General features: G+C 36.4%; 1 protein-coding gene across 2 annotated transcripts in view; it reads right to left on the bottom strand.

Annotated features, from left to right (window-relative positions):
• MIGA1 (mitoguardin 1) overlaps positions 1-18200 on the bottom strand; it is a 40786-nt gene that overhangs the window by 18945 nt on the left and 3641 nt on the right. For both annotated transcript variants that reach the window (XM_057416966.1, XM_057416958.1), the window contains exons 3-7: positions 17629-17806; positions 16951-17087; positions 16566-16692; positions 15965-16101; positions 15129-15252 (exon numbers count right to left, since the gene is read on the bottom strand). In XM_057416966.1, the coding sequence (XP_057272949.1) occupies positions 15129-15252; positions 15965-16101; positions 16566-16692; positions 16951-17087; positions 17629-17806 (703 nt within the window). The remainder of the gene's footprint in view (positions 1-15128; positions 15253-15964; positions 16102-16565; positions 16693-16950; positions 17088-17628; positions 17807-18200) is intronic.

Genomic DNA, 18200 nt, shown 5'->3' with positions numbered 1-18200 from the left:
TACTTTTTTTTTTTTTCTTTATGGCCCACATCCAAAGAAGCATGGCCAGCAGTTCAAGGGAGGTGATGCTCCCCCTCTATTCTGCTCCCATGAGTTCCCACCTGGTGTACTGCATTCAGCTGTGGAGCGCTCAGCACAGGAGGGACATAGACTGCCTATTTAGTGGGAGGTGTCCCTGCCCATGGCAGGGGGTTTGTAACCAGAAAATCTTAAGGTCCTTTCCAACCCTAACCATTCCATTCCAGTCCAGCCCAGTCCAGTCTATTCGGAAGAAGTTCTTTACTGTGAGAGTGGTACTGGTACTGGACGTTCTGGACGCCCTATCCCTGGAAATGTTCAAGGCCAGGTTGGATGGAGCTTTGACCAGCCTGGCCTAGTGGAAGGTGTCCCTGCCCTTGGCAGGGGGGTTGGAACAAGACGATATTTAAGGTCCTTTCCAACCCAAATCATTCTATGATCCTATGTTACTTCTAAAGATCTTACTAACGTCTTCAATGAAACTGTTAAGGTAAGGACCCAATCCTTTTGTACACAAAAGCTGCACTTTTGTACACAAAGTGCAGCTGTCAAGTAATCACACAGATCAACTTCCTCACAATCCAAGAACACCTCCACCACTCTTACAGGGGAGTCCCAACAATTCCATGGACTGAAGACTCAAAGCCTTTGGGTATTGTCTGATAATGACTGTGCTGCTGTTATATGTGACTCTACAGCTCAATGACAACAACATATCCCCCAACCGACACTGAACTATTTAGCATGGGCTATGCAATTCATTACACAGATGTGGGTATAATGCTACTAAACTAAAATTTATTTTTCATATATGTAAGCCAATAATTGGTGCAAGTGAAGGAACCAGAGTTTCCAGCCCAGAACACTAGAGAATCAGGGGTTCTTTTGTAGAGTTTGCATTCAGCCTGCTATGGATTACATGAAGCTCTCAAGATAATAAGATTTTGAATACATCTATATTTGCTGAAGAAGTCATTATTCCAAGTTTCCTAATATGGGCCTAAAACTGTCACCTAGATTGTATGTTAACATGTTAGTTGAATATGAAATACATGTAGTTTTACTCAATAAAAATTCTTATTACTACTACAACAAAAAAAAAAGGCTCAAAATTTGCATGTTATGACAAAATGCTTGATTAAGAAAAGACTGGTAATGCTGAGTGAAATAATACCTTTGGCAAGTGATATGTGCATACAATGCACAGCCTCTCCAAAAAAGAAAGTACAACAGTCTTGTCACCTATTTTTGACTTCCTGGCCACCACCATCCTATCACCCTAAAATACCCTTAGCCAAGCAGGTCCTTATTGATACCCACACTATGCAGAGAGCACACTATTATGGAAATGTTAGGGTTGAAAATGAAGTTATGGCTGGAGCACATACCATGTGAGTACCCCGAGAAGATTCTTACCCACAAGAACATCAGAGAAAAAAAAGGAGAGAGCAGCACAATGAGACTCCTGGAATGAACAGCTGTGAGAAGAAGCCAGCCGCCAGAGGCTACAACTGCTCCTGCAGTCATCCCTAGCTCTCTAATGTTGTCTAATACCTTCAGGAACAGAATACTAGTGAGTGTGTGAGCTTCAAATAAACTTTACTTATTTGAGAAGCCAGGGAGGTATTCTGGGTTCGTTTATATTTGTAAAGAGGATGAAGTAGAGTTTCAAATGTGACAATTACAACAGTAATTGACATTAGGACTCTTGGTGGTGGTGCCTTAAAATTCATATGTGGTTCTAAAGTTCGAAGAAGGGTCTTGAAAAAATGGAAGAATATAGTGTATTGCTAAAGCTTGTGAAATTAATACTAGCTTTATAAGATTTTGCAAGCAACTATCTATTTCAAACTAAGCAAAATCAGACCAAACCAAAATGAAGCTACTTCCACATTTATTCACAGAGTACTAATCTAGAATATTTATTTGTCTTTGCCCTGGTAGGTTTGTGTGGTAAAACAGACCACAAAACTAACCTTCTAAACTCTCAGAACAAAATCTGACCTTAGAGACAGAACTGCACACAATTAACTTTTTAGCATTCAATTGGGAAGCATTTACTTTCACATTATGTTTTAAAATTCTGAAAATTGTTTATAGATCATCTTCCCTCCATGCCTGAATGAAACATGGCACGAGTTCACAAGTGAATTTGGCACTTATGTGCAGCAGTTAAAAAAGGAAAGCACTTACCCACTGGCAAAGAACTCCCTGGGAGTTAAGGAATTTAGTTCTGAGTGCCACCGTTAAAGCCATGGTTTCCTATTCTTTCCAGCCCCCCCACTTCAGTGGAACATCATGGCAGTAATGTATCACAATCAGGAAAGAAAGATGAGAAAGACTCCAAAGCAGAGAAAATCTTGCAAAGGAATGCACTTATGAAAATTCAAGGTACCCCAAGAGTAGCAGGGACCCAGTATTCTGCCAGCCTACCATGCAGCCAGCAACTGTGTTATGTGCTAATCAGGTCCCTTAGATGTGTGGCTTCATGCCTAGACAAAGGAATTACAATAAGCAAGTTTAGAGAGCACACAAGTATGAATTACTACATAATTCAGTTTCCAGAGAATGTGTCACAGTCTTCTAGCTAGTCACAAGCAGCACAGTGGTTTGTCATCACTGTTGCTGAAGCATACAAAAGCAGCTTTATTTATGTTTATAACCAGTCATAACTCAGAGTGTTGACTGAATATTCATTAAAAAAAATAATTATCAGGCTTACCAAATGGCTATTAATGTACTACATGAAGTCTTACAGGATGCACCTAGAAACTAGTGAATTTACTGTACGTTGTGTTTATAAAAATAAAACAATCCCAACGTTCAGACAGCACTTTCTGATGACTGGGTTGTACAGCTAGAGGTTAAAAAAGGCAAGCCAAGAATGGAGTGGGGGGTCCAGAGACCATTCTGCGTTTAACAGCTATTGTTAAATTATGTGTTTACATTCTCCAGTAACAGAGATACCTGGGTTCAAGAAAGTACCTATAGGTGGAGGCATCTCACCCCACTTTGTATAAACAAAGCTATTATTGCCTTCAGCATAAAAATTTATTTCAAGTTAGGATCTTTTAAATATATCTAGAAATATCTATAAATCTTGCACTCTACCAGTACATCAGCTTGTATCACGAGTTAAACATGTTGCATGGCTCTTTGTTGGGACCATTCTGATGAAAACTGAAGTGATAGATTCCTTAAAAAAAAAAAACAAAACAACACTCCCCCACCAAACCCACAAGCAGATACTCCAGTGCTGTACAATCATCCAGCCTGGCTGCCAATATGTGCTCACTCCTCCAGCAGGTCCCTCTTGTGAGCACACAGTTTCTGCTCAGCAGTACTTGACTAGGAACACAGCAACGAAAGCTGTGGTCTAATGGAAAAGAACTGGGGGAAACGGAGTATAGGACAGCAACAAATACTTATCATTTGCAATTTTACCTTCCTCCTAGTACTCACAGACCTTCTTCACAGTAAGCTTTGGCTGAGCTAATCGCTGAGCCTTCAAATTACATCCTTAGGAAATACTGCAGTAGTTTTCATGCAGAGAATAATCTTCTGTTTTTGTGCAAATAGAAGGCCAAATCTCACCTCCTCAGTAAAAGCTGACTCAACCACGCTTTTATAACTGCTTCCAAGCATAGCTATAATCCACTAAAAAAAATCCACTAATAATCCACTCTAAATCCACTAAAAGACTTCCACTGCAATACTCTAACACAGGTAATAAAAAGGCCCATTTTCCAAGACACTGGATGCTCACCTAATTATTGTTATGCAAAACGCAAGATGTTCTTCATTCACACTGTGTTCTGTATTTATTACTTTGATGTTATTCTTAATTCAAAAGGAGTCCAGCTGATTAAAAGCCAAGTCAAAAGCATGTGTAGAGATAACAGCAATACATTTTTCATGATTAAGTATAAGTAGAGAACACATATAAAAATTTAATAGTACAATCTGTTAAGTTTACATACATAAACAATAAAATCCACCTGAAAACTGAGATGTACTGATTTGCAAAATTTGTCATCTGGAAAAACATCCAACTTGCCTAAAATAGCCTTAAAATCTTCAAGAGAATTTCCACATACTTTGGAAAGAAATAACAGTGATTTCTGGAATGTTTATAATAATTTAGCTATTTTCAGACCTCCAAGACAGTGACTCTGTCCGTAAAGCTATATTATCTGCTGAGCACCATGTTTCAGGCTGTATAAAACACAACAACATGGCTATTGCTCTTTTATTCTAAAATAATAAAATCAAGAAAATTGAATGCCCTCATCCAGCAAAGGTAAAGACAGCACAAATTTTTTGTGTCTCAGTAATCATTTTAGTCTGCCCAAGTAAAAATCAAATAAAAGAATTTAAGCACATTTCCTATAATCCATAGGCACAGGTACATTAAATAACTCAAGATTACTAGGAAATATTATATAGCTTTGATATTCTAGAATGGTGATAAACCAAATGATCCTTTCAAGATCTAAATCTGTTAAACAACTCTTCTATAAATCTGATACCTGAATTGGAATATTTTCTGACAGCTTCATTTTTTTTAAGCAAAGAAATTGGCAAAAGGCTAGAAATATCAGTTTGTTATAGAGAATGTGACCTGTGAAAGCTGTCCCTGAATGTGCAACACAAAGCTGTCACCATTTCCTCTTCACAGGGGTACTCCATTCTCCTTCAGTTCAGAAAGCATCATATCTATTTCGCTCACAGCAAAGTCTAGTTTGAATTCCAGTGCTGCTTATTTTAAAACTTAGACTGTCCACTGGGGATTTATATCATGGCACTATGAAGGTTGCCAGATACCTTAGTCATCAGATTTGAACATCACTGCCTTTTCTTAGTTCTTCATATCCTAAAAACAAGTGCAACCTACCGCTATTTTTGCTCAGACACTTTCTAGTGACAATGGAATAGTCTGTTCAACCACATTCAGTGTGACAGTATGTTAACTCATTGTGATGCAGAGCAGATTCAAAATGCAATGTCATATTTACAGGAGAAGGAAGCACAAGGCTAACTTTGCAGCTTATAAATCTAGAATTAGCTCCTTTAATACCCTTCCTAAGCCAGAGGCCTCCACAAGCAGGTTACAGAAGTCTTCTCACCAGACTTGAGAGAGTCCCAAAACTAAGTGAATTTATCTCTTTGGCCTCAGTTCTACTATACCTGTGTACATCGACTGAAATCAGTGGGTACTTAAAGCAAGACATATATGCAAGTGCATTACCATCAGCATCCCTTGCTTCTTTCCAAGGCAGTTCACTGCCACCTTCTTAGTTTTCCCACCATGCACGCATTCCCAGAAGAGCAGACACATACAGTAATGAAAAAGGACAAGATGAGCCAGCAACTCTTGCTCTGCTCCTGAAACTTGTTGCTTTATAAAGTTTCCTATATTTTAATATTAAAAAAAAGAAGGAAAGAGTAAACAGTTCAGTATGCCAGCATATAGACCATTTTGCTGGATATAGCACAAGGGTATGGGACCATCCAACATGTTCTCTTCAAAGTAAGATTTTAAATGCGAAATTGCTAGAAATGTTTTTCTTTAGTCAGTGTTATTATCCTTCAGGGATGTTGACATTTCAAAGCATGTGAGACAGACTGACAAAAGGAACGCACATATTCATTTTTCTTCCTTAAAAAAAAACAACATACACTGCTTACCAGTTGGCAATTACACTTATATGTATGAAGACAGTATCAGAAAAGATCAATACCTTTAAGCCCTGGAATTAACAGATAGACAGAACAACTATATAACTGGTACATATATTTGATTTAGACTAACATTTGCATTCTGTATTCAGAATGGAGCCTCTGGCATATTTGACACAGGCAAACTCTGCAGGGACAGTATAATAATAATCTTCACTTGAATTTCAGGGCAGAACTGTTCTATGGAATTCTGCAGACTCCAGTGAAACTCTTAGGAATGTGACTAGCTTCTGCAAACCCAGCTGCACACAGCATACAGCTTAAGAACCTAAATTAGCAAGACACATGCTTAACTTTAAATAATAAGACTTAAAGAATGTCTTAAGTGCCCTACTGATTGGGGCCTGCTTGCATTCCACTTGCCCCCCAGAGCAGGAAAGAGTGAGATAAGAATCCTTACAAAGTTGTACTGAACAAAGAGTTCTTCCTCTGGATCTTTAGCCTACTAAATAATACCAGTTACCAAACTTACATTAGAAAAAAAAAAACAAAGTAATAACACTATAAGGTTGCTAAATACATTAGTGTTTATTAATACTTGAATTACATGTGTTAACACTAAAATTATAATGGAAGCAATGATTAGTACAACCTGATCCTGAAAGATAGCTTGACACCGCTAAGCATTGACACCGCTAAGCAGCTACTCAAACTGACGGAGTTAAAGCTGCTTTCTAGTCAATATATTAGTTACCTGTGATAAATCAAAGTAAAAGAAAGCAAAGCTTGTATAATACAGAATGCACATAATTTAGGCTCTCTGGAAATATGTATATGTTTACCTTTAAATACTTGCAGCATGTCTGCATGTAGAACAAGGGCAGCTTTAAATAGCAGTAGACAGAATAAAGCCTGGTGTGATCGACATGTGCTCTTGAATCAGCTACACTACAGCACTTTGCTATAAGCAGGATTATTAGGTAAGGTGGGTCACAGTGCACAGACCAGATATCCCACAAAGAATTAAGAGACTTGGCAGTAATTTATTAAAAAGTTTAGCTTGAGCCATCAAAAGGGAAATAAAGCACATCTTAAACCCAGGTATTTTTTTTGTAACAGGTTTATTAACTAACTGTATAAACATACGCATGAGAGAAAAATGACACCAAAATAATGAAGTTTACTTTCTCTGTTGTTATTTTTCACAGAACCCTTTGCTGTAACTTTGCACAAAAATTTATCTACTTCCACATACGGGCTCAGCTTTGAAACATTTCAAGCTGAAACTAGGTTTTAAAAAAATTACGATACAAAAAGGCCTTTAAGAATAAAATGCTTACACAAACTACTCAAGCCTGCCAGCTATAGGTAAATAATTAAACCATTAACTATATGCCTGGTGAATAAATGTGTATTGCTGTAGGGATGGGGTATGGCTAGTGCTAAATAACAAGCCCAGTAAACAGTAATTGCTGGACAGTGCTATGTGGATACACTATGACCATTTATGCCAGGCTGATGAGCCAGAGCTTTTGACTTAAATAGCAGCAAGATTTAAACATAGCAGACACATCAGTTAGGAAGAGTTAGCTTTTGCATGCACGCACACAGACACAATGTTTTCATTTTAAGCCTGTGAAAATAAATTGCAGAAAGAAGTTTATCTATTTTAGTCCTAACTGAATTGATAAGGGAACTGCTGTGTATATAACCCTACATTTGCTGATTTTATACAATTCTGTCAATATTCTATTGAGATACTGTGCTCAAAAGCAATTAGAAAAGCTCAATTTCTCCACTTTCAAGGTTAAACTACCAAGCTAAGAGAGCTGATTACCTTTGAAGTCTCAAACTCAAAACTATTACTGTCTATATCCCCCCCACCCTATTTTGGCTCTCCTGCCTTCATCTTGCCCAAGAATGTTTCAGACAAGCCTCTCAAAACCAGACCTTAATGCAAGAATAAATTGTTTTAGTAGAAGCTCTAAAACAGGAATTAGTTCCACGGGCCAAAACATGTTCTTGATCATCAGTTTATATAACCTCACACTATGATACTCAGCCAGGAAAATAAATACTTACCATGCCCTCTCTACTTGCTATCTGCCTGGTATGAACTTTTCCTGCCTCTGGAACATTTATACTTACAATTTATATAAACACATTGAAGGTGAGTGTATAATGCAATATACATAATCACATAGAAATTAAGTATATATACATCCTTTTTCGTAAGAAAAAAAAATTGTAAACTTTAACTTGTTAAGAATATATCAGGTTGGAACTAAATCATCTTAAGGTCCTTTCTAACTCTAACCATTCTATGATTCCATGATAAGAACATGCAAAAGGGAGGATGTTTCCACTTACTCCATACATCACTTTTCAAAAGTGGTCAAAATGAAGGCAAGAGGTTATTAGATCAAGCCCTGAGATGTGTGGAAAATGATCCCTTTCCTTTACACTAAAAGAAGGTAAATATGTGGACTTTTTCTAGCAGATTTTTTAAAAAAGGAGAAGCTACTGACTAAAACTAACCATCAGAATGGCCAACAAAAGAAATGCAAAAGGAATGCTCAAACTGTATGTTTTAAAATAGCGTTAATCCTGTGTGTTTACTGTTGTGGGCTAAGTGATAAGCACACAGATAAAACAGCATGCATTACCTAGTCCTACTTGAGTAGTACTGTGGGGCACTAACTGCATAAACTGCTGCACAAATGCTCCTCACTCATGTAAGGAACTGGATCAACTTCATTATATTTCCCCCTTTTTATCAGGGATTTAAAATTGATGGGCAGAGAAGAAAGTAAAAAGAGAGATGAAATAATGAAGAGTTTGCCCAAGTAAGTACACGGAACAAGGAAGCTCACACCAAGAGACATGGGGAGAGATGACTGCTCACATGTTGTAAGGAATGAGCAGAAACAGTTGAGAAATAGTAGAGGGACTTTGTGTTAGGAAGATTAAGCAGAGAAGTACAGGAACAGCTTACTGCACAGTATGGGAAATTAAATCAAGTAGGTGGATTGTGGCTCAATTCCGAATTGAGCCACAATGAATTATGAATTACAGCATGCAAGCTACTTCAGAGCTAAAAGGATCTAGTATTTCATATGAAGAGAAGCTCCTGAGCGAGAGAGACAGCTTAAGGAAAAGGAATAATCTGGTCATTAAAATAAGCAAAGGTGATTTTTATACATAACAGTTAAGTCCATGTGAGAGAAGCAAGTTTTAAATTGATAAGGAGTGAGAGAGACAAGGGCTTAAACAGGAGTTTTGGTGTGGACAGAAAGAAGATAGGTTTCAGGGATGCCATTTAAGGAGAAGCAAAAAGGTGTATAAATAGCCTGCACAGTGGGGTCTAAGAGCAAAGCTGTTGGGCAAATACAAACAAGGGTGCTCAAAAATCAGAAACATACTCTCTTTCTGATCTTATCAGAAGTGCTTTTGTAAATTTTTATCAATAGCTAACACACAATAAGCAACCTTGAGTTCTCCAGTGCTGGTTCTGTGCACAGTAAAAGAGATTACCTTGAGCCCTGCTGAAAAGATTTCAACTAATCTGCTTCACAATGAAATGGCACCTAAGCGCCAGCATTTAAGACAGGCAAAAATATACACTCCAGTTTATCAAATACCAACATAAAAATACAGATTATCAAATACTAATCTTTTTCAGTGCAAGTGACCTAACTGCAGGTCCACGCAAAGCTATTTTGTGGGTTTAGTATTGTATTGCCAAAATTAAAAATTATCACTGAGAAAGCCAATCCTTATAATCTTTTCATAGACACAACATTTGCAGATATATTTTTATTTACAGTTTTAAATTGACCTTTTACCCACCAGTCTTACTCTACTACCCAACATTGCATAGATGCGTTTCAGTAAAGAATTTTGCTGAAGACAATTTAGAAAGGAAGTGTTACTAATATTGGACAAATATGCCTTTATAGGAAAGTCTTAAATATTATTTATAGAAGACATACTATCCAATTCAAACATCTACCCTTTGAATATCTATTGTAAACCAGAAATAAGGGATTGCAGCAATAAGTTGCAAGACACCTCACAGTAAAATGCAGTAAGCTTCTGCAGTTACTGAACTTCCACAAACTGTAATAGCTAAATCATGTTCAAAATACATATTGATTTTTTTAAAATAGAATTGGAGTAACTTTTCTGGACTTTTCCTCAGGCTTAATAATATTGTTTTCTTTCCTTTATGAGAGCATTTCTTGGGATGAATATATTTCCACACTTAGAGAAAAAGTTATTGCTTCCTTTTGATTTCAATTCTGTTTCAGCCACTAGAAAAATGTTTTGTCCTTCTCTAAGAAATGAAGAAATCATTTAATGCACATTTATCATCAAAGATGACAAAGCAAGCAAAATTTTTCAAGCTATCATAAAAAGTTACGTGACTTTGAAATTATTTTATAGTATGTACTACTAAAGCACACCTATGTGAATTATTACAAATTGCTCACCTCCTCATTGGAGCCTGGCAATTAGAAGCAGAAACATTTCTTGTGCCTAACCAAATAAAATGTTAATGAAAAAATTTTAGTTTGAGTATATAACATTTCAGAGGCAGGAAGGAAAGGCCCCAGATATTCATTCATGGACAGTAAAACATTCTAAAAGTGTGTGCAATAAAGTATATAAGAATGAGCTTTCAATAGTTTCATTGATTATGCAAAGATTTTTCTTCCTTTTAGAAGCAGCTGGAAAAAAGGTTTCTAATACGCAAATATGTTCTCCAAAGAGTTCTGCCACTAGGTTAAAGGCTATGCATATTCTCTCCAAAATGCCAGGCATATCTCTGAGTGTGAGAAGAAAATTAAAAAAAGAAACAGACAAACCTTCCAACAACGCAGACCTTTGTGAGAGATCTTTTACTGCAGTAGCTCAAACAATTCATTTGTTTTAAATTGTATAATTAGGATAAAATAAAAAGTAAATATTTCTAAACAAAAATGTTCTCAATGCATAAGTTTTACTATTATTATCAAAAAGTGTAAGGGCCAGTGTACACAAATCACCATTAGTTTGAGTGCCAGTATTCCTTTTTGCAGTAGAAAATAATATAATAACACGATGTATTAGGAATTCAGTACTGAAAAGGAGCCCTACAATTTGAGAATTTTCCCCTCTGACCTGCAATTCTGCTTGTAAGTAAAGCTATTGTTTCTGTCCTAACTCTGCATTCCTCACAAGTTAGCTCGACTAACATTTTGGTCTGCTAGAAAAGATCTAAAAAGAATTAAAAAAAAAGAAAAAGAAAAAAAAGAGAACTTTTTTCAAGGACAGACTACAGAAAGTATTGGAAGCTTTTAACCCTCTACCCCCTCAGAAATAATAAGATGAATATTTTTTGTTTCACAGTTTTCTACCAATTGCCTCCTTCCTGATGCGAACAGCTTATGCCTGCCTCAGGAAAGCCTGTTTCTGGGTTTCCCATGCTGTTTCACAGCCCTAAATCAGCATAAAAAACCCAGCAGCCCTACATATTTATTTTAATTTCATGTCCAGAAGTATTTCTGCTATAGAAATCCTATTTTAACTTGCTGGTTTATATAATTCTGAAAGTCCAGTGGAGAATGCAACAACGATGAACACAACTGTGTTCCATTATTTCATCTATTTAATGGTCTTTTTCAGGGCTGTATTAATTGTTTATAACGCCACAATAGGTTACAGAGTTGAAATAATAAAAACAATAATCATTATTATTACTATTAACAGAATTATACCCACAGGGAAAAAAAAGGTATTTATTAATACCAGTATCTTCTGCACTGCTAAAAGTTGAATATTTAGAAATATCTAGAAAAGAAAATATTTAATTTACATATAACTAGGAAATAAAAAAGCATTTGGAGGTCCTAATTTACAGAAGGATAAAACAAAAGCTAATTAGACCACAACACATAAAGTAACTCATTCCTGACTCTCCCATGTAGCGTGTTACCATAGTCTCCTCCTGAAGGCTGTTTCTCAAAGCTGTTTGGCAAATTGTTTATCTTGCCAATGAACTAAAACTAGTAAGTGGGATCATAAAGTGAAAGCTAGTTTGTGGTATGATTGATCAATGGCAGCACTAAGATCTTAATCTGATTAGGTAGAGAGAAATGGTGACCAGGGAAGAATAACACTTAATAGTGTTGGGAAGGAGCAACACCTCTGACTAGTAGACAAGCAGAGGAGAGAGTGTTTTCAAGAGCCTCAGAATTCTGACAGATTTTACATAGAAAGCTGAAAACCAGAAACTGATGAAAATTTTTACCTTTGTAAGTTTCTTTCCTGACTGATTTCTGAATAAGAAGTGCCAGTCAGACATTTACGTAGCAAATCTTTTGATAACACTTTAGCATTTGCCCAACTGTCAGAGCTGTGCCTCCAGCTGTGGCTAACCACAAGTGCTTCAGATGGAGAAAATGGAAGAAAAATCCACAAACTAGTTCTGTCATGTCTGACAGAAAAAACACTGCAAAACATTATAAGCACTCTAATGACAAGCTGCAAGACTTATGAACCTATTAAGGACAAAGGCTTCTGCTTGTTCTTGCCAAGGCCCACAGAAGAAGAAAAAATAGCAGTACTAAGGGGAAACACTGATATGCAAGAAAGACCCCAATGACAATTTACACTCAAGTCCATCTCTTCTTCTCAAAGAGGAACAAAAACAACATTGAAAAAACCCAACAAAAAACCTGTCTGAAACACTGAAATACCCTCAACACAGTTCAGAGGCAACTTACTTCAGCACTCAACTTGTGCCACCAGAACAACCAGAAACTGGATCTACTTATAACTCTAACAGGGTCTACAAATCCCCCAGCACCACATACCTTTTCCATGTGTAAGTAACTATTCAAAACAAGTAAGTCACCTCTCAGTACTTTCTTCAGTAAAAAATTAGTCACAGGCAATCAAACCATGTTTAAGTTTTTCCAAAACATGGATCATTTTTATGGCTTGTTTTGAGCTGTCTAATATTTCTGTATCTTCTGGAATACAAATAGAACTGGACACAGCATTTTAAAGCCACATAAACCCACAACTGTATCTCTACCTCTATGGTGATGTTGTCCTTTACACAAAGCCAAGGATTATCAACTGTCTTTTTTCTACAGCAGTGTGCTGAGAACACAGACTGATTGCAATACGTAATTTTCCTAATGCATCCCAAGAGTGTTTATTATTTTTCTTTCAAGATCTCTCAACTCTATGTACAATCTGTACTAGTTTGGATTCAAATATGAATTGACGGTAACAATTTAAACAGATAATTCAGAGCAGCATTATTTACCTTGCCTTTTCATAAATTCAATGCTTCTCATGCTCTAAATAAAATTTTTGTATCGATTTCCAGCTTTACTTTATCATCAACCACATAGCTGATAAAATTACAGCCTTTGACGAAACATCTTCCCTCTAGGGAAGCAAACCTTTCACTTAACAGCAAACAGAAGTATAAACAAATGTTCAGGTCAGTGAACCAATTATTATAATAATCCCCCAAACTGCAGATCTCTCAAAAACCTACAGTCCAAGGAAAACTATCTACCACAGAACTGTAACAACTGGCAGTACTCATAGTAAATTAGCAACTCTCTTATTTCACAGGCACGATGCTTAACTTGGCTGTTGGAGCTCTGGGGTTGTTGGGTTTTGTTTGTTCGGTTGAGGGTTTTTTTTGTTTTGTTTTATTTTTTGTGGTTTTTGGTTTTGGCTTTTTTTTGTTTGTTTGGGGGTTTTTGTTTTTTAGGATTTGTAACTAAATTAGCAATTTCTCAATCATTTGGAACACTTTCTACTTTCCAAGAGCAATAAGCAGTAAACGATGGATTAGGGTGCTTTCTTACTTTCTTTGTCTAGATTGGGTACAAATCATCCAGGACTACTGATTCTGATTTAGCAGATGCTGCTGCTGCCTCTTTTGCAACAAATTATATTCATTCCTGCAGAGCAGAGGCACCTTCATTTCTGTTTCTGCTCAGAACTGTCATTTGTATTTTACAAAATTTCTTGGTAAAGAATGTTGTACTATCTATTTCATTTGCCCACTGGGATTTCATAATTTTCTTGGACTTTGTTATTCTTGTGACTCTTGAATCCTTCCATTACTGTTGTTAATACATGCACATGTGTGAACACACACAAAAAGGAAAAAAGGTGACCGAAGTTACTACTAGGATACTTCCTAAAAGAGTAATACAAAGCTTTAAATAAAAGAAGGTGAAACAAAGTAAGTATTACATGTGAACATGTACATTTTGGGTTAGCAAAGGAAAGTATCTTGACAGCAGCTTTCATTTTCTTTAACTAGGTTGCCAAATACAAGAAAAGAAAAACCAAGGTGGAAGGGAACAGACCCATTAGACAGCCACTAAGATTCTCCTAATTGTACTTTTCTCTCTGTCTCAGGACAGCTACCAAAAACCTGTCAATCTCAAAAACATCCTACTTCAAACATTCATACCCTACACTCAGTGACATATCCTTCAGGAAAGTAAATTATCTGAGAAATGTTGAGTGATATAATGTTTTTATATCTAGCATCAAACAAAAACACCCTCTGTATTAAATCCTCCAAGTTCCACAGTGCTTGGAAGCAGAAAGCCAGCTCTGACCTGAATTTAATTCCCACCTTACTGTATTTAGGGATTTCAGGATAACATGAGGGTTACGAGATGAGAGTGCTGCCACCTCGTGCCAGTCAAGTTGAAGCCTAACAAACAAGACTACTGACTAAAAAATGACCCCAGAACATGTTCTGCCTTTAAAGTCTGACAGTTACTTGAGATCAGGTGCTTGATCTTGAATTATGAAAGAGCATAATAGTATCAGGCTTTAAGAACACCTTAAACCAATTCTTTAAATAAAAATAATCAAACTATCTGTACTTAATCAGCATGTCTTGTAGCAATCACACATCACACTTGCCATTTAAAATCCTGGTTTTAGTCACTACTAACTGTGACACATTTCAATCACTAGGGATAAGAGCTTTAGTAGTAGATATGTATTTCAGACAAACTCTTTCTGGTTTGATTTTGGGTTTTTTCTTTTGTAAAAAATTATGACAAACAAAAAAAGTACATGCATACAGTCTGACAGTTCAAAGGTTATATATTCTTACTGCATAAATATTTAAATACCCAAGTCATAACCTTCAGAAAGTTAAGAAGCATTATGAAAATTCTCAAGTGTACTGACAAGCCACAGAGAAAAATATTTTCTCTCAGTTCATTCTTATCTAAAATACAAGCACTACATCAAACATTACCTAATAATGTAAAGACCCTGATTTTTTTTCTCTTCATTTACTGATAAATTCTCATGACTCAATATTTCATTGATTCTCCCCCCTCCAAGAGTTATTATTAAAACCAATAAAAATGTGAAATAGGAGTACTCACCAATATCATTAGCTAGAGAAGCAGGATCAGAGACCCCAAGGGTGGCTTCAAACTCCTCCTGAAGACGGTAAGCTCTTTGAAGAAGGGATTCGAGCTTATGAATGAATTCAGCACTAATGATATCCTGCAAGTGCACAGACATTAGAATATTTCCTATTTGTTTATAGCCTGTAAGATTCCTTTGTAAAATCGAAGACTATTAAGCTTCTAAAGATCAGACGGTGCCACTGGCACAGATGAATACTTCAACATCCAAAATATACACACTTTTTGAAACATACATTTGTATTATCTAGTTCAATAGAAATAAAGTCTAAATTTTAAAATACTTTACCTGTGATGTTTAATGCACTAGAAATAATGAAAGCCACACAGGTGTATTTCAAAGCATTTTTAGCATTTTGTTCATAAGAACAAAGGAATATAAATAAAGTTCATGCACATTGTGGCTACTCATAAATTGATCATCTTTCCCAAGACCTTTATCTTTGCTAAGCAGGTATCTTCTCACATAGTCATAAAACAAAGGGATGACCCAAGGGGTTTTGTGGAGAAACTAGTATGCTTGGTAGCTTGTTAATACCATCCAGAAGCAAACACTGATGCAACAGCGATTGCCAAAAAATAAATAATGCTAATTCTCTCCCCCAACCCTCCTCCAAATAACCAACCAAAGAATCAAAAGGAACAAAACTAGATTTCCTTTAAACGCAATACCACTAATTTTAATCCATTCTCGGTATTGGTAATTGAATCAGAAGTTGAAAAGGTTCAGGAAACAAAGTGCAATGAATTGTTAGGGCAGCAGCAGTAGATTATAGATTCAGTATACTCACTTCTACACTTTCTTCTGCAATTGCATCTCCTGCTCCCAGCTTAATGGAACCACAACTTGCTTCATCTTCAACTTGCCTGTTACGGAAAGTTAGTGCCTGCTCCCACCGACGCAGTGCTTCTTCAAAAAGCTCCATACCTAGGGAAGATTAGGAATACCTAGATTCCATCAAACACACAGCTTCCATATGTATGTGCATTTTAGAGCGTTAGGAAACTTTGTAGCTAATAAGCATGATTATAGCAGAGATGTAAGCTTTCAAAACAACATTGATTTCCAGTCTAAAAAATAAATTAAAAAAATATATTTGCCTTTTTAAGAAGACAAAGGAGTTTACCAGTAAAGCAACAACATTCAATGTATTTTTCCTATTTATTTTTTTAAATAATTTGATGGATTACTACTACAAATACAGGAATAAAACAATATCTATTCTCTAGATCAAGTAAGATAAAATTATTTTACAGAAGTGTTCTTAAACACATGCCAACAGGATACTGTGAAAGGATACCACACTAATATTGTGTGTCACTTTACCGTAAACCCAAGAAATCATTTACATTCATTGTTAGTAGATAATGAATGTTCTTATTATGACTTACCCATCAAGTACAAATTCTCAGGTGTGGTCACTGGAATATTGACAAGCTTAATATCATCTTCATCTGCTTTATCCCAGGAATTTGAATTGCCACAAGCACAACTGTGACAAGAAGTGGCACTCTGAACCTTCAGAAGAAAATGAACAAAATTTGAAATGATGTTGCACAGAATGTCCTTAAAATTACATTCCTGCCAGAGCACAGTATAGCCAAGCTACCTGGCTAGAAGCTGTTTTTATTAACTAGTAAGTACAACGGCCTTCTCACTACCTCTAGTCACCTGCACAGCTTGCTCAAGAAAGTTGTTTCGGCCCAGTGAAACCATTAGGTACATACTCAGTGCAGGTTAGTAGACATTGAAGAGCCTTAAAACACTTTTGCTCACCGAGGCCAGGCTTTGAACTGAACCAGAGCATTTACTGAAAAGTCCTCCATTTGCATAGATACAAGACTGAGATCCTTTTTCCTTCACAGAGCTCAGAGAAAGGGTCAAGTTTTGCCGACTACTGGAACAACTAGAACCTAAGAGATACACTGATGTTAAAGCTGCTGCAAACTCAAAATAACATATTTTTCATTAGCAAGATCGATCAAGAATTGCATTTACTCTTTTCAATAAAATACAGTTTAGAAGCAAGCAACAATTATTCTTTTATTTACAGTTCTACATGAGAAACTATAAATTACAACAGTCAATATCTGTAACAATAACCATGCATTTGAGCACAATTATTTTCCCATCTTATAAAAAATTAAATTTGCTTTTCTCAGTATTGAGGTATATCCACAAGATGGCAAACTGGACTGTTAATACACTACCAATAAAAAAAGTTTTAATTCAAATTCATGACTAAAACTTCACCTTTGAGAACAAGACCAGCTTACTTTAAGACACTGTAATTTTGCTCCTCATCTGCACATTTTCTACTTTAACAATTCAAACCTACTCATCGTTAAATGAAAAGTTTGTTTTACTACTATACAGTTATGCACACAGCTCCCCTCACACCCCTTTTCCTCCCCTCCAAGAAAAAAAAGAATACTTGGGGGTTTCTTCATGTACCTTTTTCTGATGCAGCTGCTTTAGTACACTCTAGTACCAGATGACTTGGTTCCCATGCTGGCACTTTCTTGTTTTTCTTTCCACGTCTTCTTTTAAAGTGATGGGCCAGAAAAATAACAGATATCGCACTCACTGCTGTTACCGTTAAAAGCTTCTTTAACCCAGGTGAGAGCTTTAGCTGAAAAAAAGAGTGTGACTTCATTAGAAGTATATGCTCCTTAACTCCCACCCTTCCTCCTGCTCTCCCTTGGCCGTGTTTAACATAGGCTATAGCTCGTCTCAGGGAGATAAGAGATGCTGCTCACACACAGACTGTGAAGCAACCGAGTAAGGAAAAATGACTGCTACTGCTGAACCCAGGACAGGACACAACTAACAGCTTCTCAAAATTTGTGATGGCCAGTAGGTGACAAGGTTTACAAAGGGGTGTGACAAAGCAAGTGGCTGCACTGACAGTCATACTGCAGCACCGAGAACTATAAGGTATATTGCAAATCCATGAACTACAGGGATCTAAGTAAGTGACTTTCAGATTTTTTTTTTTTTAATTTATTTATTATTTTCAATGTCAG

Source organism: Pezoporus wallicus, unplaced genomic scaffold (assembly GCF_028554395.1).
Source record: "Pezoporus wallicus isolate ANWC-B61680 ecotype Strahan unplaced genomic scaffold, APGP_CSIRO_Pwel_v1 contig_5908, whole genome shotgun sequence".
NCBI classification, from domain to species: domain Eukaryota; kingdom Metazoa; phylum Chordata; class Aves; order Psittaciformes; family Psittacidae; genus Pezoporus; species Pezoporus wallicus.
Note: the sequence above shows the minus strand (reverse complement) of the source record. Positions and strands in the feature narration are given on the sequence as shown.